Below are 26,720 nucleotides of genomic sequence, written 5' to 3'. Positions count from 1 at the left end.
GTAGGAAAGCTAAACAAAGCAGCTTCATGTATTCCATCTGCCTCTCCATACCCCTCCCTCTCATTCCTTTCCACTGAGAGAGGGGTCCTGGCAGTCCTGCTTGGCATCATATGTGATTCTGTTTAGAAGTTAGGAATAATTAGCCATTGTTGGTTTATTTGCTGTGTTTGGATGAGGGCTGAGTTTCTAGTGTCCTAGATACTGCTCAAAACTAAACCGCGTTTCCCCGTCTGGAAGCCGTGTAACAGCTGTGCAGGCAGCACAGAGGGAGATGAAATGGGCAACTCCTGCTGGCCACCTGGCTACTGCTGTTGGTGTTACCTGTGCCAAGAACTTTACCCTCAGTGCCGAAGGGTTTGAGGCAGCCATATCATCAAAGAAATAAAAGGACTAAGATGCATTAAAGAACTGAGATGCTGCATTGCAGCAGCCCGCAGGAGCTGGGTTTGTGCCAAGAGAATCTGTTCTTTTTTTATTTTTAGGGTTGGCACTTTTGCTTCTGTATATTTACCAACAGCAGCACAGTGGGCGTCACTGTCAACAGCAACTCTTCTACTTTCTTGTTATCCAAAGCCAAAATCTCGCACAGAACATGTGCTAAGATGTGATAAACAACAGGAGAACCTCTGCCAGGGCAGTATCTCCACCATCAGTTCTAGTTCGTGGCAGAGCAAATACATCCAATGCGTTCCTGGGATTTGATCCACTTCTTATTTGTGACTGGCATGTTGGAATTACAGACTTTTCATGTGTGTATATATCATCTTAAACCCTCCAGAGGATGCACAGAGACCACCTGCCAGTTTGACTGGCTCCACGCCTCATCTGCAGGACCACTGAAGGTTAACTGAGCGGGACTGGCACTTGGTGGAACGATGCTAGGAAGAGCTTGCAGCTCCCTGACAGGGTGGAAAGACGGGCTTAGCGAGCCACGGTGCCTGGCACTGCTTGAAGCTAGAGGAATGCAGGGCATTCACAGCATCAACAGGGCCTTGCTGCTGCTGGGAAGGAGCTCTGCAGGGAGGCGGGGTGGGTGCTATGGGGCTCGAGCCTTGCCTGCCGCAGCAGGATTTGCTTTAGTGGAAGTGTCCACAGGCAGTTCTGGCCAAAATGGGTTTTGTCAGAGGGAACCACGACACGGGGTTATCTGCTGTGTGTCTCTCTCTGACCTGCAGTTGTGAAGAGTGTGGGTGGGACTATGGATCCTGGAAAAGACAGTCAAGAAAACATCCTTGATCCTTCTCTCCCTTAGGATACATCAGGAAGATGCTGTCAGGCAGGTCTGGGGGATGCTGAGCAGCCAGCCTGGTTGTTACAATAGGGAGACACGTATCTACTTCCTTTTTCTCTACAGAGTAGCTTTTCCAGTGATTTACGCCACGGCTTATCTCGGGCACTGAAGGGGGAGGCTGCGCAAGCCCAGGGAGTGTTTATTTTTCACTTGTTACTGTTCTGGGGCCATGCAGCAATAGAATGGAACAGTGGAATAGTGGAAGGAGGGTGCTAAGCATGAGATCTGACTGGAGAGAGGATGAAACGAAGAAATTTACACTTAATAGTTTAATTTAACTATTAAGGAAGTTATACTTTGTATAGTGCTGGAGAAAACCCGGTGTTTGTCCACAGAGTAATTCTAACTAACAGTGAACTTTATATACACAGACGTGTCTTCATCTTCATAACTTTTCAATGAAATGACACAGAATCATAGAATCACCAAGCTGGAAAAGACCTCTGAGATCATTAAGAACAACCATTCCCATCTGCCACTAAACCATATCCTTAAGTACCTCACCCGCCCGTCTTTTAATACCTCCGGGGATGGTGACTCAACCACTTCCCTGGGCAGTCTGTTCCAGTGTCTGATGACCCTTTTGGTGAAAAATTTTTTCCTGATGCCCAATCTGAACCTCCCCTGGCGGAGCTTGAGGCCATTCCCTCTTGTCCTGTCCCCTGTCACCTGGGAGAAGAGGCCAGCACCCTCCTCTCCACAACCTCCTTTCAGGTAGTTGTAGAGAGCAATGAGGTCTCCCCTCAGCCTCCTCTTCTCCCGGCTAAGCAACCCCAGCTCTCTCAGCCGTTCCTCATAAGGCCTGTTCTCCAGCCCCTTCACCAGCTTTGTTGCTCTTCTCTGGACTCGTTCCAGAGCCTCAACATCCTTCTTGTGGTGAAGGGCCCAGAACTGAACATACGATTCGAGGCGTGGCCTCACCAATGCCAAGTACAGGGGCAGAATCACCTCCCATCTCCCGCTGGTCACACCGTTTCTGATACAAGCCAAGATGCCATTGGCCTCCTTGGCCACCTGGGACACTGCTGGCTCATATTCAGCCAATTGTTGACCAACACCCCCAGGTCCTTCTCCTCCAGGCAGCTTTCCAGTCACTCTTCCCCAAACCTGTACCACTGCACATCGCTCCTTATTTCCATATTCCTGGAACATCATTGCATACCCAGGGGGTAAAATTAATCCCATGCAGAGGTGTTAAAGCTTGGCCATACCACAGCAGTTATTCTTTAGGACTCTGGGCACAAAAATAAGGGCCGTTGTTGTTATCTTAGTCGTTAATCTGGTTTTAACACATTGACATCCTATCTCACCATTTACAAACCACCATTTCAAGGAATATAGAGCCAATTAAAAAGAACTGGAGAAAAGGAACTCCTACATATTGGGGACTGGCAGCAATAAACTTTACATCTGCATGATGGATTGATCTCCCACTGGGGTAGCTGTGGCCCTCCCTTGCCTAACTGGGAATGAAAGAAACATATAGCGAAATAAACCAATGTATGTCCCACCATGTGCCTCCTCCACCCTCCTCAGACCGTGACATTCAGTGTGTAAGTGTGACAATCCACCTCCTCGGTGTTGCGGGTTCCTGAGATTGTATCGCACCCTTCCTCTGCTTCTTCCAGGGCTTCCTGTGAAGCGCTGCCCATGACTCCGAGCATCCTCACCTTCCAGGCCCTCCCTGGCCCCGTGCCCTGGGAGCCATCTACGTCCCATCCCACCGCGCGACGTGTCCCTGCCCTCCGCTGCCGCGGCTTGTGGCTGCTGAGAACTGCTTCTGCCCAAGGCAGCCTCAGCTGAGCCCAAACACAATCCCAGCGTGAGGTGTCCTGGTGTTTTCTTACATAGCTGATGTTAAACTAGACCTCCAACACCATCCAACTCAGACCCCGCCCCCTCTGAGCTCAGACCACGCCCCCGAGGTCAGGCCACGCCCCCATGAGCACAGGCCACGCCCCCATGAGCACAGGCCACGCCCCCTGAACTCAGCTCAGGCCTCCGAGAACACAGGCCATGCCCCCCATGAGCACAGGCCACGCCCCCTGAAGCTCAGGCCACGCCCATGTGAGCACAGGCCACGCCCCCGTGAAGCACAGGCCCCGCCCACAGGGCGACCTCTCAGGTACTTGAAGCCCCGCCCCCACGAGCTTAAGCCCCGCCCCAACAGCACAGGCCCCGCCCGTGGAGTGAAGCCCCGCCCCGTGTTCTTAAGCCCCGCCTCCTCTCCTTACAGGCCCCGCACGCTCGAGCGCACTCCTACCCCTCAGATACCTGAAGCCCCGCCCCTGCGATCTTAAACCCCGCCCCCCGCATCGCAGGCCCCGCCCCCCGTGAGCGCAGGCCCCGCCCAGTGGGCGAGGTGCCCGTCTCTGTTACGCGAAGCCCCGCCCCTCGCTCTTAAGCCCCGCCCCCTACCTTAAGCCCCGCCCCCCGCAGGCCCCGCCCCGTGCCGGGCTCGCGGCGGCGGGAGCGCTGGCGGCCGCCCCCATGTCGGGCCCGCGGGGCGCGCTGCGAGCCTGGTGCCGCCGGCAGTGCGAGGGCTACCGCGGCGTGGAGATCCGCGACCTCAGCTCCTCCTTCCGCGACGGCCTGGCCTTCTGCGCCATCCTCCACCGACACCGGCCCGACCTCCTGTGAGTGCGCGGCGGCGGCCCGGCCGCGCCCCACGGGGGAAACGGGACCCGGGGCTCGGCCTGCGGGGAGGGGCGGCCCGGCACCCCCGTTCTCCCCCTTCTCCCCGCTGTCCCCCCTTCTCCCTACTCTCCCCGTTTTCCCACGCTGTCCCCCGCTGTCCCTCGTTCTCCCCACTGTCCCCCGTTCTCCCCACTGTCCCCTGCTGTCCCCCATTGTCCCCACGGTTCCCCGTTGTCCCCACTGCCCCCCGTTCTCCCCCGTTCTCCCCATTGTACCCCGCTGTCCCCTGTTCTCCCCACTGTCCCCACTGTCCCCCGTGTCCCCCTTGCTGTCCTCACTGTCCCTCCTTGTCCCCACAGTTCACCATTGTCCCCACTGTCCTCCATTCTCCCCCGCTCTCCCCGTTGTCCCACGCTGTCCCCATTGTCCCCCACTGTCTCTCCCAGTCCCCCGTTCTCTTCACTGTCCTGTGTTCTCCCCACTGTCCCCACAGTTCCCCATTCTCCCCCATTCTCCCCACCGTCCCCCACTGCCCCCGCTGCTCCCCATTCTCCCTGTTGTTCCCCGCTGTCCCCCATTCTCCCCACTGTCCCCCGTGGCCCCCATTAGTGCCAGGAACTCCGTTAGCCGGGGTCCAAGCTGCCCCTTTGGCCCTACCTCAGGGGTCGCCCGGGCAGGTGAGGGGCTCACAGCGAGCTGGGGGAGGTAGAGGCGAAGGTTCCAAGTGAGGGACAAGGTCTCCTTGTGCGTGGATGTGGGGTTCTTTGGGAGCAGAGAGTGGGGCAGCAGCTCTGTTGCCTCCTGAAAGAATTGGGGGTGAAGGATGCTGTGTTTCAGTGAGAGGTTTCCTGACCCATCAAAGCCAGGGTTAGCGCAAGTCGTGTGGTTTAAGGGCAAGGAGAGCATGGAGGTGGGCTGGGTCCAGCCTCAAGCTGGCACACTGGTGCTGCTCTACGCCCACCTGGGAGTGGGGCTGGCCAGGGAAGGGGCTGGCAGCTGGGCATGGGGGTGTTTTGCCTCTGTGAGAGGTGGGCATTCTCCCTTCCGAAGGGCCAGAGTCATGCCTGGCATAGGGACATTCCCAGCTGCCAAAGGCCATGTCAAAACACGCAAAGCCCTGGACCAGGTTGCTTCTTGCATTGCTTCCAGCTTGTTTGCTGTAGATGCCACACTGAAAGCAGGAGGTAGCAGATACCAGCAGGGATATCGAGCCTTTCTTGTCCCCTCCCTGGCAAGTGGGTTGGAATGGAGTTTCTTCCATCAGCCTCGCTTTCGCAGGGTTGCTCTGTGGGGGAACATGAGTTTCAGGAGGCAGCTGGTGAGTTTGGGATTGCTTGGGGGCACGGTGTCACGCTGGAGAAACTGGCTGAGCCACTGGAAGGAATCTGCCCCAACCTGCCACCGTAACCCTGCTTGCCTCCCGTCTGCTCTAGTCTTTGGGAGCCCTCGCAATGCAGGTAGGCATCGCCCCACCTTGCTGTGCCTCCCGTGTGCAAGCGCTCTCTCTGCCTGTCAGCAAAGCTCGGTGCTGCTTTCCCTGTCACATTCTGCTCCGGGGCTGGTGGTTCTTCTTCTGAGGTTGCTGGAATTGATCAAATCCTCTTTTCTGAACTGGCCCCGGGACAGACTTTTGTCACAACAGCAGCCTCTGACAGGTAGAGTGTTGACAGTGACACAGCTTTGGAGCTGCAGTGCCTGTGAGGGGGAAAACGGCTGCAGGTTCTTAGAGGAAGCTGCTGAACAGGTAGGCAAGAAACCAAACTGCTGCCTGTTGTGTTTCATGTGGCTGCCACAAAACCCTCAGTGTGGCATTCAGGAACCACCAAGACCTATAGTGGCTTCACATCGCTCTGGGTCTTGAGGGAACTGAGTGGTCTTGTGTCCCAGCAGCTCCTGTGTGGTGTAGCTCTCTCTGACCAGCTAGGACAGAGCCTCTGGAAACTCTCCTGGTCACAGGGCTGCTGGAGAAAGGGAAGAGGCAAATTTCTGGAAACAAAATTTCTGGTGTTTCTGGAAACACCAGAAACTCCTGTGTTTCTGAATCTTTTAAATTTTGGGATTTTTTTTTTTTTGTGAGTGGCACAGCAACTGGAAGCTGCAAAGCACAGGTTCAGCAAAAGCTTACATTAAACACCACTAAAACCATACCTGATGGTTTCCCTTAGCCATATTCCCATACCGTTGAGAGTAGCCGCTGCTCTTAAGTTGTCAGTGGGCTTAAATCTGCTCCTGGCAGATGTCCTAACTAAATGCTTCACAGGTCCTCTGCATGAGCTGCGTGGTAGAGACAAAGCCCAGGGCCTTACAAGGACATGACATATTATAGAAGGATTTTCAGAGGGTGGTCAGGAGAGTAGCATCGTTTCTTCAGCCTGTCCCAATTTGGAAATGGGAAGATTGGATCAGAGGCAGTAAATCTCCTGACGGAGGAGGAAAAGCAGTTGCCCTTCTTTTCTTCTAAAGTGCTTTCAGTCAGCCCAGTAATGGGACTTGGCAGGGATCTGCGAGTACAGTTATGACCTTGCGTGGTTTTCCTTTGTGCGGGGCTCCGCTGGCCTGCGTGAGACGGCTGTGCTGCTCCCCAAAGGCTGATGTTCAGCTATACTTGGCTCTTCCTGCTGGCTTCCCCTTGGGTTGCAGCGGGGAGGAACAAGCACATCCGTGCTCTGCTTGTCTGGCAGCCTGATCCTCCAGGCTTTCCTTGCAGCCGTGATGGCTGTCTGTCCCTGGTTGTCTGTCCCTGCCTGGATGTCCCTCTCTTGTGCTACTGTGCTGGTAGGTGACACACTGGGGAAGAGGCTGTTGGGAAAGGCCATATGGATAGGTGAGGCTGAGGACAGCTTTCCGTGTGACTTGTGTTTTGAACACAATCCCCTTGAGATGAGGCAGATGGCATCGGATAGATGCTCTCCTGAAGAGCTTTGGACCAGGTCCTGCAGGGCTCTTGGAAACATTAGATTTTTGGGGGGAAGAATCCAAAGCTGGAAGTGCACGGTGTCTACTGAATCTGTCTAAAGGTGTCTTTTGCCACCAAGGATGAGGTGCATGCCTGCAGGACTTGAGTGCTTAGCCATGAGGCTGAAGGTCTGTGACTCTAGATCCACTACTACACACACCTTGCTTGGTTTCACTGCCCCATGCTCCCAATCAGGGAAATGGGAAAACCTAGATTTAGCCTCTGACTGGGCTGCTGGCTGTGTGATCTCAGGGAGAGACATTTAATCGCTTCTTTTCCCTTGTCAGCTAAGCTGGAAGCATCCAGGCCATCTTCACAGTGGACTGTAGGGATTAATGAGTTTGTTTGCTTGGTGCTCTAGAAATCTAAAGAGCAAAATGAGTGTTTACAAGGCTTTTCCCATTTACAAGATAGCTTAGTGTAGCAAAAGCATTTTGCAGCCTCCCTGGAGCCCAAGGGAGGCTCTTGGTATTCATAGGCAAAAAGAATAAGAAAGCATGGCATGTGCCTTTTGAGTGCTGAGAGAGAGGTGAGGTCTTGAGGAAAACAGAAGATGAGAGCTGTGCATTAGAAACGCTGTTTTGTGTCCCTAGAGCCACGGTTCTGTTACAGATGAGATCACCAATCCCATTTGTTCCTTCCCATGTACTGCCTGCATTTCCCTGACAAGACCTGGAAAGCTGAAGGGCTCATTTTGCGGCGGCGCCGTTGACGTGCTCATGATTTATATTTGAGGAATCCAGGAATTTGCGCTGGTTTTAGCTGTACGGGGCACCCTTCCCCCTTCCCTGGGTCTGCTGTGCTCCCTGGCAGCTGCCTTAAAGCCTGGAGTGCTTAGTGGCTCTGTATGTATCTAATTAGGTAAGCGCTTGGGATGTTATTTGCATGGAAATATTACTCCAGGATATACTACAATGCTGGGGTTTGCTGAGTCAAGGCAGTTGTTCAGCTGGGATAGTCAGTCTGGCCTAGTCTTACATCTGGTCCCTTGGACTCTTTTGTTGTCAGGAGAGGAGCCGGAGCGGGGCTGGATTAAAGGCTGCTGAGATCAGGGCAAGGAGATAACATGACATGCAACCGCATGTCATGGGGCTGTAGGATGGTGAGTTCTGGTCTTTCTGCAGAGGAGGCAGTTTACAGAGAGGAAAGGGATATGCCTTAGGTGACTTTCCCCCATGTCTGTGGAGGATGTGCTCCTTGCACGTTGGTACAGGGAGCGTACCCGGAGCTGTGGGGATACTGTGCGACGGAGTGCACGTGGGAGTGCTCATGTTAGCAGGGACGGAGATCAGAATGGTCCTGCTGAGCTTATTCAGAGAGAGAGAGCTGGAAAATGCAGCAGAGAGGAACTGAATAAACCTTGATCCCTGGGTCCTCATACTGATTCACTTCAGTATCTTGAGTAAGAGCTGAAAGTCTGCAATCCTGTGTTAGTGAGAAAAATATTCTATTCCCTTACTGCTTGGGAGCTCCTGTTACCTTTTGAGCTTCGCATCCTCTCTGCTGGCATCCACTTTCCCAGGCAGACCTGCCTTGGTTTACTAAAACGACTTTAGTTTCCTGGGACAGGGTAGAATGGATGTGATGTTTTGTCTGTCAAAAAATACTTGTCCGGCCCAGGCCACCAAGGAGTCTTTGAGCTTCCAGCTGCACCACTCCCATATCCTGAAAGTGAGGGCATTCAAAATGAAGGTCATGAATGTTTAGAGGACAGATGATATATAACTGTGCTGTCATCTCTTCTCCTGTGTTCCCAAGCTGGTACTGTCTTTAATAGGAAGAAACAAAAAATACAGCAAGGTTAAAAGCGTTCTCTAGGGGAGGAAAAAAAGGCTTAGGGAACAAACATCTCTGAGTGGAAACTAGTCATAAATACAAAAAAAGTGCTAGTTTTCACATCAAAGTGGAGGCTGAGGCTGAAGCCTTTTCTCACCAGTATGTAGTGAGGGAGAAGTTGCAGTATTTTGAACAGGCTTAGTTTTGTCCATTATATTAGTACGTGCTTTCAGAAAGGTGCTTAACCCAGGGCTGTGCGTCCAGCCCATCTTCTCTGCCCTTCTACTGCATTTGCTCCTGCAGCAGCGAGTGGCTGCAGTTTCATTTAGCTGGGAGGAAGCGGCACCAGCAACTTCTTGCTTTTGAACGGAGGAAGTGTAGTTTTATGGTGGCGCAGGCAGCTGGGAAACTCTTCCTGAGCTCCTCACGGACTTCCTTTGCAGCATCGGGAAAGGCGCATGAGGGGCTTCAAGAAGGGGCCAGTTAGGTCTGTCTTACAGGAAAAGGCAATAACATCCAAAGGGGGATGGAGGAAAGGAGATTCCCACACTCCCCCTCCTTGGGTGTGTGGCTGAGGATTTGCTGTCTTAGAATCATAGAGTGGTTTGCGTTGGAAGGGACCTTAAAGATCATCCAGTTCCAACCCCCTGCCATGGGCAGGAACACCTCCCACCAGACCAGGCTGCCCAAGGCCCCATCCTTGAGCACTTCCAGGGAGAGGGCATCCACGACCTCCCTGGGCAACCTGTGCCAGTGTCTCACCACCCTCATCATCAAGAATTTCTTCCTAGTGTCTAATCTAAATCTTCCCCCTTCCAACTTAAAGCCATACCCTCTTGTCCTATCACTACATGCCCTTGTAAAAAGTCCCTGAGTGGAACACTCTCCCCTTCTAATCTGAATTGTCTTTTTGGGTCAGTGTTCCAGGCTTTGCCACCTCTCTCTGGGCCATTGGGGTGGCCTCGCCTGACCGTAAACCTTTCTGGGCTGTGTCCTCCTCTGTGAATCCAGCTCACAGGCATATGGAGCTGTTGTATGAGAGTTTTTCTGGTAACACAGCTGAGATCCTTGGCAGGAAGGGGTTGTAATTGGTTTATCATGATGCTGGTTTCACACATATACCCACACACATATGCAAAGGCATAACTAACTCCTTCCTGTATTTTTCCCCCTCTGTTGAAAACCTGACGACCACTTTAACTCGCTACTCGTTGCTCCTCTGATAAAGACTGATACTTGGTTCCTGTGTCCGTCTGATTCAGTCCTCAAAAGGGATCCAGGGGGACAAGTGAAAGGCCACAACATCTCTGGGTTGGGAATGGATGGGGTTCCTTTCTGTGTCCTGAGCACCTTGCATTCAGCAAGCTGCCTCCATGTAAAGGCTGTGGCCGAGGACGGTTTGCTGTGTACAGCAAGCATTGGAGGGCAAGCAAGGACAGAAATGCTGTTTAAAACCTTCTGTGTCACCCCAGGTCTGACCTGAAATCCCTTCAGGCAGTACAGGGAGGTTTGTCTAAGGACCCTCACAGGAGGGAGAGATCTAGCGCAGGCGGCTCTTTCTCTTCAGGTGGGGGCCCTGCTTCCCCATCCTCCTCCCTCTGTTGTGCTGGTGGCCTTGTAGGGGCAAGTTTGGGGTGATGAGCAGCGCTGTGTGGCGCTAAGCAGAACATGGCCCTGGTATTTCTGCAGCCTTTAACCATAAGGGCAGAACAAGCAGGTAATGAAAAACAAGAATGTTTTAATTTCCTGGCCACCACCCATTTGGGACTTGCTTTCTTTTTTTAATTACAATTTCCCTTTGGTTTCTTTGTCCCTTTAGAACCTGAAAGCTGCTTCTCCAGGGTTTTGTTTGTCGAGAGTCTGTCACGGTTCAGCCCTAGCCTGGGCAATTTTGGAAGCTAAAACCAAACAGTTGGGCTCCAAAGTCCCTTCCCCGCCCTAGCCCCAGGGAAAGGAGAAAGGAAAATGAGAGGGAAAAGGCTCGTGGGTTGGAAACTAAAACTGTAGTTTTAATGAAATAATAGTAATACTACTAATAATGATGAAAATAATAAGAAAGTAATAAAATATATCCAGATGTATGGAAACACGCCCCAGTCCCTAAATGACTGTACGTCACTGCAAACAGCAGGCATGAGGGAATAGATACACGGCTAGGAGGGAGCTGAGCTCAGGAACAGGATTCATGAATGCACGGATCTGGGATCAGGAGCAACCAGACAGATGAGGTTCTCACTGAACATTTGCCATCACAGAAGAGAGAGGGACCCTTGTGATCTCTCAGTTTTATACCGAGTATGTCCTATATGGGATGGAATACTCTGTTGGTCAGTTTGGGGTCACCTGTCCTGTCCACCCCTCCGTGCAGGTACGGCCTTTTTTTCTGCCAGCTCGAGGAAGGCCTTGATTTCTATAGGAATAAGTATAAGCAATGGCCTTTTTGCATGCCGATGCTCTGTGTTATCACTGCTAGAGAGAACACTGTATAAAAAACATGCAGTTAACTTTCAGAAAATGAAGTCATTTAGATGAGACTTAGCTGAAGTCAGAAAACTGATCTCTGCTTTAGCTAAAACCACAACAAGGGTCTTGCGTGTTGAGTTGTGTAATGCCACAGGAAGGCTGGCTGTCCTGAGAACCTGGTTGTGATGGCATCAGGGCACACTTCCTTGGTATGTCATGTGGCTTTTTGTGTGCTTTCTCATTTCAGAGACTTTGATTCCCTCTCCAAGGATGACGTCTATGAGAATAACCGCTTGGTAAGTCCCTGTTGTGCTCTACACAAAAGGAAGAAGGGACATTAGAAATGACTTGAGGGAGGTCATGTAGTGTGGGAGGAATTAGTGACGGTGCTGAAGGAGTGAGAAAAATCTGTGTTTGTAAGCAATGGGCAGGACTTTCTCTGGGAACAAAAGGGAATCTGAAACATCATGTTCTAGCCTGGACTGAAGAGAAGATGGTTATCCTAACAGCTGCCAAGACAAGATCTCAGATGAAGATTAAAATGGTGCAACATCATCTTGACCTCAGCTGTTCTAGACTTGCAGGCAATGGAAGTGGGAAGCTAGTTTTACTCCAGGTGTAAGAAGAAATGAAGGTTGTGCTGGACCCTGGCTGGTCTGCAACGTTTGCCTCCAGCTGGAGCCAACAGCAGAAGCAGGCAGTGGAAAATGGGGAGATGGGCAACACCAAGGGCTAGGGGCAGGACAGAGCAGCAGTAGCCTTGTTATTCGGCTGTGAGAAAGACCTAATTACGACAGGGTCCATCTGATAATCCATGGAGAAAACATGGACTATCACTTGCTCAAGGTGAGCTGAGCTAGTTTCATTTGAGTTTTTGCAATCAGGGCTTTCCAGTTGAGTCCTGGTCATGCCCTTTCATAGGCCAAGTTGGTCCCTTTCTGCCATTAACAACTATCTTTTCCCATTTGAGAGTCATGAAAGGCTTCTTGCCTAAGTTTGGGTCTCTTATTGCCCCTTGCTTCTTGCAGTCTTGTGACCAGCAAGGCTTAGTCCAGGGGACCAGCTTAAAGCCAGGCTGAGCAGAGCTGCGTGTCCACAGTGATATTTTCCACTCCCGGTTACTGCAAATACTCATTTTCATCTATTTCTCCATTCTTTTTCTTTATATCCCACACCCTCCACAGCATTTTGTGCCTCGGATCGGCCATCTTCAGTCTTTATCCCCACCTGGCACCTGGTACCTCACCATTCAGTGCTCACACCACTTTCATCCCCTCCTGTCTTGCTTTCTCTTTGGTCCCTGCCACAGGTTTGCACCCCCCTCCCTTGGAGATCCTTGTGGATATGCTGCTCTTGGCACAGTAGCAGGATGGCCAGCATATAGCCAGTACTCCGCATACATCACTAAGCGGGGAGCTCTCAAACAGCTATTTTCGTCCTTCTCTCCTTCCTTTCAAGTAGCCTTGTATGCAGCTGTAGGAGCTGTGCTCTGCTTATGACAATCTCAGCGCAGAGACACAGAAAAGTACTGAAGTGGCTTGTGCGTGGCAGGCTGCTGCCTCTTGAGCTGAAATAGCTGTGGGAGGGGAAGATGTGGCACTGCAGAGCATGAAAGGAGGGGCAGAGCCAGTGATTCTGTGGGGTGAGCACTTGGGGTGGCCAGGTATGCTGCACGGTATTGCCGGTGTTTGGTTGTGTGGCTGGAAACACCTGTGAGCCAGGCCCTTGTGTGAGGGCACGGGTGGTGTGCCCATTTCATGGGCTGAAGAAACACTGGGGTTTGTTTTCCAATGAAAACTGAGACCCTCTGAGAGTTCCCCTCCCTGTCCTAGTGTAGCAGCTGAATGCTAAGATCCCTCAGTTGGGAGCTGCAGGAACACAGGTAGCTGAAATCACTTGGAGGAAAGGGCAGCCACAGCAACTTGTTCCCTTCCTTCTGATACCACCTTTTCAGTCAAGTGGAATGTCTGGGAGCCTCTATCAGAGTTGCCAAAGGCTTACTACTTTGCCTTCCCCACGGCCCTTCCAATTGGATTCCCCTGCTATTTTTATGCCTCTCTCTGCTGTTCCTGCAGGCCTTTGAACTGGCAGAGCGGGAGCTGGGCATCCCAGCCCTCTTAGATCCCAATGACATGGTCTCCATGGAAGTCCCTGACTGCCTCAGCATAATGACTTATGTGTCTCAATATTACAACTACTTCAACAACCCCAGCCAAGGTGAGTGTCCTCCCACCACACCAGTTTCCAGTTTGTCTCTACTTGAATACAGGAAGTCCAGCGTTACCTTGTGCTTCCTCCTTCCTATGGAAAATGGGAGCCACGTGTGTTTGTGGAGAAGGGGAGAGGTGTAGGTAGTATCTGCATCTCTTGGATCTTGCCAATGCTGGTGAGAAAAGCCTGGAACAAGGAGCGTAGTAGAGTGAAGTTTCACAAGAGGTGGTGAGTGATTTAACAGCTTGGGCTCCGGAAAGAGGAATGCCTGGTTTCTCCTCCCTCCGCACTGCATTCCTGCCGCTTGGGTTGAGCCACCACCCCCAGTGCTCGTCAGACCCCTTTGTGATCTGCTTTAACCCACTAAAGTGGGAGAAAGCTAGATAGGCAACTCGCATACCACAGCTAATTTTTATCACATCAGTAAGTTTAAAATGACTGGGGGACAGGGGGAGGGGAGCCAGGGCGGAGTGTCTTACATCAGCTCATCTGTCCTGGCAGTTGCAGGCAGAGCGGAGTGCTGCTCTGAGCCAGCTCTTCCAGGGCATCCCTCCTGGGTGGAAATAAGGGCTCCAGGTCTCCTTTGCAATGCTGTCTAGCCACAACATCAGATAAATGTCTTCCATGTGCACGTCATGCATATTCCACATCCAGGGATGCTGGCCTCACAGCCAAGGACTTCGGCTGGGGGCTGGTGTGTGAGTGCCAGCCCTGATGGGCAAGGGATGCTTCACAGACCTGCTGACAGCCTGGAAGCCCTGGGGCCCAGCAGGTCACAACAATACATCAGCAGCTTCCTAGGGTGCTCTGGGCCTTAAGCATCATTTAGGGAGTTGGTTATGAGGAAGTCAAGTGGCATTTAATGAGTCAATCAAATCACAGTGAGAGGCTGGTGTCCCTGGCCCACAGAAGGGGATCCACAGCAGGGCCAGGCTGTCTGGCATCCTCATGGCCAATCCATTATTAGATTGTGTTTGTCTCTTCCCCTTAAAATAGGCACTGAAGTGTCAGGAGCGGCAAGTCCTGTGTCACAAGGCTGGATGATTTTGTTTTTTCTTTTTTTCCCCTCCCCTTCCCCCACGCGGGTGACGTGAGTCACTGCTCCTCTCTGTGCCTGATCCTTCTTGCCTTCTGCCTCCAGCCAGAGTCCCTCCGCCTATGAAACACTCAGCTGCTGCCTCCTCGCCTCCTCTGTTGTCCCACAAGAAGCCTGTGGCTGCGGTCGAGAATCCTCCAGCACCACAGGTACCCAATTTCTTGATTCAAAGCCAGTCTGAGGCAGCGGTTCTCCCTGTGAGGAGACAGGAGAGAGCCCATCGCAGTAGGAAGGAGGCTGCCTGTGTGTTTTGGGGTAGGAGGGGTGTATGGAATTTTGGTGCTGTGGAAGAACCCAGCTGAGAGCATGGTTTCTCTCTAGGGGTCTGTGGCATAAGAGTTTGTGAGGGCATTGGTGCTGGATGGTTCCTTGAGTCACCCAGGGCACAAGAACCCTCCTTCCTATGGGAAGATAACCCTGTAGATGAGGAAGGAGCAGGAATGCGGGACTAGAAGAGTAGAAAGGATATCTTTTTCTTTCTTGGCTCTTTATTTCAGGGTTTAGCAGATGTCTGGAATGGCACATTTTCCGAAGAGAAGGTTCCCCTTGCAGGTCTCTGCTGCCTGGAATTTCAATTAGTCCCTTACACAGCCCTGTAGCCCTAGACAGGGGCAAGGCACCTTTTGGAGTGGCCCCTTCTAATTTGGGAAGAGGCTGCCTGCTGGTGCATGGACTTAGGGGCAGCTGTTCTGTTCATTGTCTGCCCCTGAGGTCAGTCCCTAAGCTGTGTCACAAGCACTCAACGACAGGCCTTACATGGGGAGCAGCTGCTCTGGAGGAGCCATGGGCTGGAGCGCAGCCTTATGGCCCCCAACCTGAGTTCCCCATGTGTTGTGTCTCAGGACGATGCCCCCTCAGACCCATCGGAGCGGTCCCAGCGCACCACGCTCAGCAGTACCTGCACAGCCTGCCAGCAGCACGTCCATCTGGTCCAGCGCTACCTGGCTGAGGGCAAGCTCTACCACCGCCAGTGCTTTAGGTATGTCCTGGCAGGGTGGTGCTCTCGGTGGTCTGTGGTCAGCTGCAGCCTGTCCTTGTGTGTCCATGTCCTTGGTCAGCATGGAGTATCAATGGCAGTGCCCAAAATGTGGTTAAAGAGGGTTGATTTGCTTGCTAGCCCCTTGTGTCCAGTCCTGTGCTGCTTGCCTCCCCTGCTGTCCTGCACCTTTCCACTTCACTGACTTGCAGTCCCAGTCTCTTGAGCTTCTTGCCTCCATAAATCAGGATGCTCTGCTTCTTTACCACCTGCCTACCCAGAACTCCCACCACCACCTTCCAATGAGGTCTAAGCCAGGACATCATCTTACAGACCTCCTTCCACCTACATTCCTTGTCGTCAACTGGATATACGGGCTCTCACACTGCTGGAGCATTCAGAGGAGCATTGGAGATTTGCAGACTGTTTCCAAATCAAGGAATGAGAGATTAGATGTCAGCAGCTCTGTGGTTACACCCTGGGTGCAGGTCCTTACCTGCAGCTCCTGTGAAATCATTTCACTTTGCTTTCCCTGCTCTGATGATGAAGGGATGAGATCTCTCCTGTGGGTCGTAGAGTAAGAGCCTGCAAGTGGGCAGCTGCCATCTGAGGACAGATATATTGAGCCACTGGGAAAATATGGGAACACTTATTCACCTGTATAAACAATTCCCGCCCTAAGCCAGCAGAGGATGTGTCATAGAAACAGCATCGCAGGAGGGGAACTGAGCTGGGGCAAAAGCAGGACCTTTGGGGTGCAGGTGCAGCATTGCTGATGGGCCAGGAACAGAAGAGATGCTGTGTCTGCCTTGGCACAGCTCACAGCTCTTCAGACTAAGCAGCAAGATCTGTGTAATTTTATCCTGAGTGTTTTGCCTCCTTACACATGCCTCTTGTTGGTTTGGGGTTTTTTTCCCTCTCTCTCTGCTGATTCATGAGCACTGCTTGGTCAGGAATGTCCTGTGGCAGCGGTTTCTGTGGTTTGACAGATATAAAAGAAAACCAGGCGTTTTACTTACCTTGCCCAAACTTGCTACTTCTTTGTTTCATCATACCCCTTCTCTCTAGAGCCCCTGGGTCCTCATGCTTCTGCTCTCCTTTGCCCTCATGCTTCTACTCTACATTTCAAAGGAAATTCCAGTCAACTGGACACCCAGAGCAGAATTTCTCACCAAAATTACCTGCTTGCAGTGTAGGGCAGCCAGCTGCCCTGAGTGCCAGGCATTCGGACATGAAGAAACAAGTTTGCTTTTCATGGGAGTGCTTGATCAGCCCCTTGCTCTTGGCTCTCTTTCATCTATGCTATCCTGCTCCCTTCCCAGGTAGAAAAGGGTTGACTTGGTTCCCAGTGCTGTGTATTACCCTTGCGCCTGGAGGGCTTCATTAGGGAGGATTCAAAGGCTCAGCGTGGAAAGAATGGATAATCCAAGGAGATGTGGCAGACAGTGAAAGATGGGGAAGCTGTTAGCCTAGTTTCAACAGGCAAGGCAGAATAAATGTAGGAACAGCCCTACTGCATCATTCTCTGGCCCTTCCAGCCAAATGCCCTGGCCCTGGTGGGGATCATGATCAGCACCAGCATGAGTGAGCGTGAGACTGGGCTAGGCATGTGTATTGCTTCTCCTGGTTCCTCTTCAAGCGCCGAGAGCAGGGATTTCCTGAGTCGGAAATGGTGTCATTTTGGTTCATGCTCAGTGTTTGGAATTGTTTTGTTTTATTTTTTCTCCAGACAAATGTGTCTGATGGTTCTTTAACCCACCTGGACTCTTGGCCCCTGCAAGACAGCCCCCCTGTGCTGGTTCTGAACTAGCTGCTTTCTAATTCCAGCTGATACTCCTTGTTTCATGCCTGTGAATGGTTGATCCCTCTCCCCCTCCCAGGGCCACCTGTGATCTTGTAGTGCTCTCTCCTGTCCTGCATCAGGAAAACTGTGAGTTTCCACTTTTCCAGGTCTGGAAACTGTACCGTACCCCAATACCAACGATTTCCCTTCCACATCTTCTTTCTGAGGTGGAGGAACCCAAATGTGTGCAGTATTTGAGTTGTGAACTCCCCATGGGTTCACACAATGGTGTGGTGACGTTTCTTTGTTCCTTCCCTTTCCTGAATGACTTCCCCAAGACCACAGCAGGATTTAAGAGCAGGGGTAGGATCTAACTCCACAGCCCTGCGTGGATCTCCCAGGTGTGTTGCCTTCCCCGAGGGGCAGGATGGCATCTTCAGACTCATGCAGCTTTCTCCTCTCGTTGGCAGGTGTAAGGAGTGCTCCAGCACGCTGCTCCCGGGGTCATACAAGCCTGGGTCAGAGGCAGGGACTTTTGTCTGCACACAGCATCGTGGTAAATTGGCCGTGAGTGGGAAAACAGAGAGGAGGCCCAGCCCAGACCGACAGTTGCCAGAGCTAAGAACTGAAACTGGGGCTGACAGCATGGGTGAGGACACCGAGGACACCTGCCCTGCAGGAGCAGAGGTGGAGAAGGGTGATGGTGACTCTCTGGAGGGCACGGCAGAGGCCAAGATGCCTGCAGAGGGGTCAGCCGATCCAGCGGAGAAAGACAGCACGCCCAGCAAAGCAGAGACAGCAATGACCCTCACCCATGCAGGCAGCGGGGCGCCTGTCTCCCAGACCCCTCCCAGACCTCCACTTCCCAGCAAGCCTGCAGTGCTCACCCAGGATAAAACCAACATGCTGGATGGACGGCTCAGAGACACACGGCCAACCCCTGCTCCAAGGAGGGCCACCGATGCGTCAGCCCTGTCCCCTCCAGCGTCTCAACCTGTCCCCCGGCCCAGGTCCACTTTCCAGAGTGAGGGCAGCGAGTGCGGGCCTGGCATGGTGAACGGTAAGGGAGCACAGGGGTGACAGGGGTTAACTCTCCCCCTCATTGCTCTCTACAACTACCTGAAAGAAAGTTGTGGAGAGGAGGGTGCTGGCCTCTTCTCCCAAGTGACAGGGGACAGGATGAGAGGGAATGGCCTCAAGCTCTGCCAGGGGAGGTTTAGGCTGAACATTAGGAAAAAATTTTTCAGAGAATGGGTCATTGGGCACTGGCAGAGGCTGCCCAGGGAGGTGATTGAGTCCCCTTCCCTGGAGGTGTCTAAGGGACGAGGTGCTGAGGGACATGGTTTAGTGTTTTATAGGAATGGTTGGACTCAATGATCCTTTGGGTCTTTTCCAACCTGGTGATTCTATGATTCCCCAGTGGCTGAGGTGTTCCCCTGCATATTGGATTAGTTTTGCTCCTTCTCTGCAGCCTGACACCCTTCTGCCTTTGAAGAAATTGGGCTCAAGCACCAGAGCGGGAAGAGCAGCACTGGGGTTTGTGCCTGCCTGCTCCCCTGTATTTCTGCAGAGCTCTCCAGGGGGTGCTGGCAATGTGGAGGGAAAGTGGCAGTGCCAGAGCAGTTTGCAGGTTTGGACACGAAGGGGCACATCAGTTCTGCAAGTGCAGCTCCCTGGGTGGGGAGTAACAGGCAGAGGGGATGTTGAGGGTTGACCAACTGTTGAGAAACATCATGAGGTCTTCTATGAGTGGGAATAGCCAGCCTCCCGTGGGGAGATGCATAAGGGGTGCCTTGTGTTGGTTTAACCTCTTTCTTGATGTCCTTTTGGTGTTGTGACAGTCTGATCCTATGTCTTTCTAGGTAGGATACCTGAACCCAGCCCCCCTGTCCCAAAACCCCGAGGGAGACCCTGCTCCTCTGATCGGTACGTCCTTCTCTTTGCAGGTGACTTGCACACCCTATAATGAGGTGAGGTTGTGGGGATGGCTCAGCTGGGGTCTTCTCCTCCATCAGACCCTGCCCTTGGGAGGCTGTAGACTGTGATCAGGTCCCTTTCCTGATAGGTGTCCCCAGTACAGTCCATCTGGCAATGTTTGTCACTTCCTTCCAGGGTTTTTATCTCTTAAGGTTTGTAAAGACTTTGGGGGCTTCAGAAAAGCATTTCCGTCTGCGCTGCCAAGTGCCTTCTGGCATGGCCCTACTTCTGGGTGCTGAGAAGGGGGCTCTTGTCTGCCTTGTGGAGGATTTGTCCTGGGAAAGGTCCAGTGCAGGGACTTTGTGAGCGCCTTGCTGCAACCTTTACACCTCCTGGGCTCTTACCCAGGAGCCCACTGGTGTTGGTTCATTCTTGCCTGCTCTTGGGACAGAAGTTGCACGAGCTCTCTGCATTCGCACCGGCCAAGGAGCGGGTACATGTGGCAGGTGACAGCTGCTTTCCTGATGCACTGAGCTGTGGTGTGGGCTTGCCATGGGCTGTGCCCCCAGAGAGGCAGCAGCACATTCCACCATGGGCGTTAGCAAGGAGGGGTCTGTCCTTGGGGTGTTTGGACAAGAAGGTGACAGGCAGCCCTCAGAGACGTAGGAAGGAAGCATGACCACAGAGGGCAGGTACCTGGTCTTGAGTCCCCCTCTGTGCATACCCTGGGGAGCAGACCTGGGTGTAGGAATGGTTGGGAAGGGAAAAACAGCTGTTCCCGTAAAGCTCACCCTTCAGCACTGCTTAGCAGATGAAGGCTGTGATGTTCGGAAACCAAAATGTTGGGCCCAGCAGGTGAGTCAGGCAGGCTGTGCTTCCCTCAGGCCCATAGGTTTGCCCGCAGAGAATGAGGCACTGTGTCTGAGGAGGACTACAGCTGCCCTTGGATGAGAATGCCACTTCTGCGTGGGAGACATCCTGCTCCATCCGTCCTTTCTCCTGAGGGCTAAGTCCCTCTCCTGTGCTCATCTTCCTGGGTTGTCTCTGCTCCTTGCCACCTCTGTCTTCTCTCTTCTCCAGTGCTGGAACTGCTGCACGAGCCAAGGACCCACCATGGATGGCCTTAGTGCAAGCGGAACCCAAGAAGAAGCCCGCTCCCCCTCCTCCCCCAGGCAGCGGCCATGAGACTCCAAGCAGGACTTTAGAGGAGGAGGATGGGGAGGAGGTGGGGAAAGCCAGGAGTGAGGAGAGCAAATCTGATGCCACAGAGCTCAAACCATACAACCCCTTTGAGGAGGAGGATGAGGAAGAAGAGGAGAGCACTGCTGTCCAAAAAAGCATGCCCGAGCAGGAGCAGAACGAGACTGCTGCCAAGACTCTCCACCCTTGGTACGGCATCACTCCCACCAGCAGCCCAAAAACGAAGAAGCGGCCAGCTCCACGAGCCCCCAGTGCTTCCCCACTTGGTGAGCTTCCCCTCCTACCCCTTATTCCACTCCACAACTCCTGTGCAGCCCTTTGGCAGCTCCTCCTTCCCAGAGCACCAATGCATCACCCTGGCAGCCAGGCCTTTACACAGTGATGGTCGTGCTGGGACTTGTGTTAGGTCCCCTCTACCCACAGGAGCACAACATATGCAGGCAAGACCTTTTCTCTGGAGGGATCCACCTGTCCTCTCTGAAGAGGGACAGACACTGGTACCCTTTGCACTTGTGATCACCCCTGGTATCTATCACTCTCCCCTTCTCTCCTGGCTGCCCCCACCTTCCTCTCTGAGCTCTCCCTTTGCTTTGCAGCCCACCACCCCATCTCCAGGCTGTCACACTCCGAGCCATCATCTTCCACCCCATCTCCAGCCCTCAGTCTTGAGAGCATCAACTCTGAGAGTTCAGCCAAGGTGCTGGGTGATGCCGATGAAGCCTCGGTGCCCAAAAGCTCCTCCGAGCCCACTGTCCACACACCAACAGCCACCAAGACCTCTAGCGCTGACACGCCACTGGCCAGCGTCTCATCCAGTGAAAGTCCTGCTGCCACGGCCAGCCTCTCCACCAACTCCTCCTTCTCCTCCTCCAGCGAGCTGGCCAGCTTCAGCGGGGAGGCACAGCCCAGCACCCCACATGCCAGCAGGAGTGTCTCCACTGGAAGCTTAAAGACCAGCCCCAGCCGGCTGCCCCCCAAGCCTCCCGCTGGGGCGAGCCCAACACCCATCCTCTTGGCTTCAGATGGAGGTGCTGGGAGCCCTAATACCCCTTCCTCACCCAAGCTAAAGGTGAGATGGTGACCTTCTGTTCACATCAGGGGGCTTTTCTTTCTTGTCCATCACTCAGTCACAGTGGGGATCCTGAGCAATGAAGCTGGCAAGGGGGCTGGAGAACAGGCCTTATGAGGAACGGCTGAGAGAGCTGAGGTTGTTTAGCCTGGAGGAGGCTGAGGGGAGACCTCATTGCCCTCTACAACTACCTAAAAGAAAGTTGTGGAGAGGAGGGTGCTGGCCTCTTCTCCCAAGTGACGGTGGACAGGACAAGAGGGAATGGCCTCAAGCTCCGCCAGGGGAGGTTCAGGCTGGACATTAGGAAAAAATTTTTCAGTGAAAGGGTCATTGGGCACTGGCAGAGGCTGCCCAGGGAGGTGATTGAGTCACCTTCCCTGGAGGTGTTTAAGGGCCAGGTGGATGAGGTGCTGAGTGACATGGTTTAGTACTTGATGGGAATGGTTGGACTCGATGATCCTTTGGGTCTTTTCCAACCTGGTGATTCTATGATTCTATGAGTCCAGGCTTGCCCTTTAGGTAGGTTTGGGGTGTGACTCACTGAAAGCAAGCCTCATGCACGTGCCCATTGATAGTGGCTCTACTCCTGCTTTGCTTGCCCCCTGTGCCAGAGAAGAGGCAGGATGCCATGTGCTCAGAGCAAATAGGAAGGGAGCTGTGAAGGGAAATAACGCAGCAGGCTTGTTAGAGAGGGGCTGGGGAACTGATGCCGAACAGAAGCATGGTTTTCTTTTGCCTCATTGTTAGGCTGCTGGTGGAGGTCAGTGCTCTAGGAGGGTGTGGGACAGGTCAAACCTTAGAGTTGCTCTGTCTGCTCAGTCCCAGCTGTGGGATGCTGTATCCCTTCCCTTTCCCAGAGCCTCATGTATCTCCTTTTGTCTCCTGCTGCAGTCTTCCTGCAAAGAGAACCCCTTCAACCGGAAGCCATCGCCTGCTGCCTCCCCCTCCACAAAGAAACCTCCCAAGGGCTCCAAGCCAGTGCGTCCTCCTGCACCGGGTCATGGCTTCCCACTAATCAAACGCAAGGTAAAAGGGCCTTTGGGAGCAGAGGGGCAAAAGCCAGCTCTGTACTGTCCCCCAGGGCCATAGTTGTAATCCATCCTGCTAATGCTTGTTTGGGTAGGGATTGTAGCTGGTGGCTGTGGCCAAGAAGGATGGTGTCTAGGCCAGACCTCATTGATAGCAGCTTCATGATCTCCATTTGCTCCAGAGTGGGGCAGGGATTTTGGATCCACGTTTAGGTGGAATGTTCTGGTGTCCTCCTGCCCCTGTTAGTGTTGACCAGCCTTAGGTTTACCCCTGGAAACTGGAGGTGATGGTAATGGCAGCGTCTGCTGTGTGGTTTGGCAGGTGCAGACGGATCAGTACATCCCTGAGGAAGATATCTATGGGGAGATGGATGCTATCGAGCACCAGCTGGACCAGCTGGAGCACCGTGGGGTGGCCTTGGAGGAAAAACTTCGCAGCGCTGAGAATGGTACATGGGTGGGCTCTCTGTGGGTGTGGGGCAGGACAGACCCTCGGGCTGCCCTGTGTCCAGGCAAGGAGACAGGCAGGTAGTGGTGACTTCCTCCCTGCTGCTGCCGGGGTTGGAAGAGCACAAGTGGCTGTGCTGGGCTCCAAGAAGAGTCACAGTCATGCCTTGGACACGGAGATGTGTCTAGAATGGAAATAGTTGGGAGGTCTCTGTGGGGCTCAGGAACAGGCTGAGGTTGGAAGGGCTCTCACCTAGTGCCCCCCTTGTGGCTTGGCAGAGCCCATCCTGCTGCAGGGTGGTGGGATCCTGCAGGGCTGGGGATGGCTCTGAATTGTCCCTTTGCTTGGCAGACAGCCCTGAGGACAGCCTGCTGGTGGACTGGTTCAAACTCATCCACGAGAAACACATGCTGGTGCGCCACGAATCCGAGCTCATCTACATGTAAGTGTGTGCGAGTGTGTGGGAAGGCCCTGACCCTCTTGCGGGGAGCCCTGTCTCAGCCCTACTGAAATTGTGTTTCCAGGGGAGAGCCTGACGTGGCCTCCTTGCCTGGAAGAGGGAGAGATAAAGGGCAAACAGACAAATGTCTCCAAACACACTCAGAACTGACCCACTGCAAGTCACCAGAGCCCTTGCAGCATCTCCTCCATGGTCCTTTGGCTATATAGGATAAGACCAATGTCTTGTTGGTTCTTTCCAAGCTCACCCCATACCCTTGGATGATGTTCTGCCTCTCTGGAGCCTTGCAGTGGTTCCTGGCAGTGCCTCCTTCCCTTGCAGCTTCAAGCAGCAGAACCTGGAGCAGCGGCAGTCAGACGTGGAGTATGAACTGCGTTGCCTCCTCAACAAGCCAGGTAAAGCATCGCTCTGGGTGCAGTTACCTTCATTTTCCCCTGGGCATCATCTCCCCTCTGTCTAGGTGGATCTCGGGTGAAAAGTGAGAGATCTTTAGGGGTGCCAGGGTCATTTTAGAGCTGCTTCCTATCTCATGCTTTGTGCAGGGATGTGCTCCTTTCTCCCCATGGGATACCTTCTGCAGGGTGACAGGAGGATTGTGCTAGGGATCTCTGCCCCAAAGCTCTGAATTTCGGAGCTCCTTCAGCCATTTAATTGCCTGTTTTTCCTTGGAATGTGGCTGGATAGAGAAGGACTGGACTGACGAGGACCGAGGGAGGGAGAAGGTGCTGATGCAGGAGCTGGTGACCATCATTGAGCAGAGGAATGCCATCGTGAACTGCCTGGACGAGGACCGGCAGAGGTGAGTGAGGAGTGGGGTGGGGTGGGCTGGGGAAGAGAGGAAAAGCGTGTCCCGTCTAACTCAGTGCCACACAAGCAGCTCATGGTGTTGTCCCAAGATGTTCCTGTTGCTGGCGTCTTTCCCAGGCTTCCCAGTCCTTGTCTCTTTGAATGTCTTGTGGGGGAAAGACAGGGCAGCGTGTGCAGCACGTGGAATTTATCCTGCTGGTAGGAAACGCTCACAGACAGTGATGGATCTGCCCCTCTGGCTTATAACTAGGAGGCTCTCTAGCCTTAAACAATACAGCAGCTGTTTTCAGGGCTGAATTGCTGACCTCTTTCCCATTCTTTCTTTCAGAGAAGAGGAGGAGGATAAAATGTTGGAAGCCATGATTAAAAGGAAAGGTAAGAAACAAACTGGAACATTTTTGGAGTGATGCTTTCACAGCTGACCCCAGTGAGGGGCAGCATAAGCCGTTCATGAAATTGTGTGCAGAAGGAGAGATTGGATTTGTTCTGTGTGAACTGTGGAGCCTTTCCTGTAAAGCCATTACGTTTCGGGGCACAGTTGTGCCGTGCACCTCAGTTATCAGAAAGCAGCGGGCATACAGCGGAGGACTTTGATCCCTGGCTCTCACCATTGCCCCCAGTGTTATGTGTGCATGTGTGTGTTTGTGTGTGCACAGCCATCAGCATCTGGCAGTAACAACCTCCCTTTGCAACCCCAGAATTTCACAAGGAGGCGGAGACTGAGAGCAAGAAGAAAGGCAAATTCAAGCCCATGAAGGTGCTCAAGCTGCTGGGCAACAAGCATGAATCCAAGAGCAAGTCGCCCAAGGAGAAAAGCTAGAGCAGGGGGAACACCAGCAGCGGGAGGGCCGTGCTGCTCGACTGCCCCGGCCTCCCAGCAGCTGGCCCTGGTGCCTGCCAGGAAGAGGGGGCTTGTCTCCCTCTGCTCCCCTCGCCTCTGCCCCTACTCCCTCCCCAGCAACCGGAGCTGCCGCTCCGGGGAGGCCCCAGCCCTCTGCCCGGAGTGGGGGAGTTTGACCAAAGTGCTCCCCTTCCTGAGGCTGCGGAGAAGCCTGACCATCCCCTGTGAAGCCTTGCTAATGAGGCGGGGAAAAGGTGGGTTCGCCTTTTAGATACGTTACCCCATTGCGTGTTCCTGTTATTAATTGAGAAGCAAGCCAAGAAGTTTGGGGTTTGTGGGAAAACTTGCACTAACTGCCCCCCCCGTCCCTTCTCCCGCTCTAACTGTGACACTTCCACGTGCCTCTGACCTCTGCCAGGAGCAGAACGGGCCTGCCTGCCCCTCCCTGCCCGCCTGCTCTTGTCCCTTTCCTGTCCCATTTTTAACTTCTGGAAAACTCTGCCATTAGAACCAGGATTCTTTGGGTTTTACTGGGCTAAACTAAAATGTTAGGAAAACACTCCCGCATCACAAGGCTCTAAAGCCGTAGCTGAAAAAAATAACTCGTGCCCTATTTTGAGCTGTCCCCTCCCTCGAGCGCCAGGGCTGGGTGGGCTCTGTGATGGGGCTGACAGGACCCAAGGGGACAGCGTGCAGCTGCTAGGATGTAGCTCACACGCCCTACTCAGGACATCTTGCCCCCCACTGCTGCTAAACACCGATGACTCTGCTGCCTGCGGGGGGAAGGAGGAACATTCCTGTTCCAGGCAAGGGCAGAAAAGCTCAAGACTGACTCAGTGCCGGCAAGGGCCGCTAAGCTTGTGCCCCTTCTCACCAGAGCCACCCTTGAGTGGCTGGGGAGACGGGGTGCGGTCACAACTGACCTTTGCCCAGCTACATCCCTGTATACTTTAAAAGTGTGCAGGGGTTGGCTGGTTCTTTTTTACACTTCCTTTACCAGATGAATTCAAACCCACCCTCTAAAAACTTTTTAAACCCCTTATTTTATTTGTTGTGTGTGTGTGCATGTGTGTACTTTGGAGGAAGGGATGGGGGATGGGACCGGTGTTCTTCCAACCATCCCTTCTTCCTTCCATTTTTGTTTCCTGCCTTCTCCTCCAAGGCGAGGAGCTATTTATTGAATTGTTGGATCAGTCTGAATTAGAGCTTCCTGAGTGTTTTGATTTGTCAGCTGTTTGTCATGCTTTCTCATTAGCAAACTCGGCATAGCCAGCCCCCAGCACGCTGCTGCAGTCCCTGCTAAAAACCCAACAGGCTTTAGCCAAAATGCTCTCGGAGCAGTGCCTTGCAAGGTGGCTGGTGTAGCATTCCGGAAAGGGATCCTCATTTCCTAAAACCTGAGGAACTCCTCAATCCCAGTGTTGCCCCCATGGCTGGGAGGTGACAAGCTCAGCCCCACGCTGGTGACGCCGTCTCCCTCTTGCCCTCCTGCAGCAGGCTGATGAGGAGCAGTGGTAAGGGAGGGCAGATCCCAAAGCACAACTTTTCTCCAAGGAGAAACAAATCTGCTTTAAAGCCTGCTGTCACATCACTGTTGCCAAAGGCCGTCGGGATCGCTGCAGCCTGACACCCCTTGGGCCTGTGCCCTGTTAGAACTCTGATTTTTAAGTTACACTGTACTAATTCCGTGACTTCCATTCACCTGAACACAAATAAAGGAATCATCGGATTTAAAAACTGATTGTGGCTGAGGTTTCCAAT

General features: G+C 53.1%; 1 protein-coding gene across 3 annotated transcripts; it reads left to right on the top strand.

The window, feature by feature from the left end:
* The first annotated feature begins 3,733 nt into the window (after positions 1-3,733).
* MICALL1 (MICAL like 1) lies at positions 3,734-26,700 on the top strand. Of its 3 annotated transcripts, XM_069856197.1 has the most exons (16): positions 3,734-3,927; positions 11,371-11,419; positions 13,199-13,340; positions 14,476-14,579; positions 15,273-15,409; positions 17,660-18,249; positions 19,052-19,115; positions 20,187-20,572; positions 20,903-21,375; positions 22,267-22,401; positions 22,726-22,852; positions 23,203-23,293; positions 23,633-23,706; positions 23,996-24,110; positions 24,447-24,493; positions 24,817-26,700. In XM_069856197.1, exons 1-16 carry the CDS (start codon positions 3,782-3,784, stop codon positions 24,936-24,938), a joined length of 2,802 nt encoding a protein of 933 aa, XP_069712298.1. In that variant the 5' UTR covers positions 3,734-3,781; the 3' UTR covers positions 24,939-26,700. The 3 variants fall into 3 exon arrangements, with proteins under 3 accessions (XP_069712298.1, XP_069712307.1, XP_069712316.1); XM_069856206.1 differs by lacking the exon at positions 13,199-13,340 and having other exon boundaries at positions 3,912-3,927; XM_069856215.1 differs by lacking the exons at positions 3,734-3,927; positions 11,371-11,419 and having other exon boundaries at positions 13,240-13,340; positions 14,480-14,579.
* Positions 26,701-26,720: the final 20 nt, after the last annotated feature.

The sequence above is a fragment of the Phaenicophaeus curvirostris genome, chromosome 1 (genome assembly GCF_032191515.1).
Source record: "Phaenicophaeus curvirostris isolate KB17595 chromosome 1, BPBGC_Pcur_1.0, whole genome shotgun sequence".
Classification (NCBI taxonomy): Eukaryota; Metazoa; Chordata; class Aves; order Cuculiformes; family Cuculidae; genus Phaenicophaeus; species Phaenicophaeus curvirostris.
This window is presented reverse-complemented; position numbering and strand designations above follow the sequence as displayed.

What these genes read in the sequence shown, in the direction of transcription:
- MICALL1 (XM_069856197.1), top strand. Translation starts at nt 3,782, where the DNA reads ATGTCGGGCCCGCGGGGCGCGCTGCGAGCCTGGTGCCGCCGGCAGTGC. An exon ending in CGACACCGGCCCGACCTCCT is followed by an intron (nt 3,928 to 11,370) that starts GTGAGTGCGCGG and finishes TTCTCATTTCAG; the next exon opens with AGACTTTGATTCCCTCTCCA. An exon ending in AGACCCTGCTCCTCTGATCG is followed by an intron (nt 19,116 to 20,186) that starts GTACGTCCTTCT and finishes TCTCTTCTCCAG; the next exon opens with TGCTGGAACTGCTGCACGAG.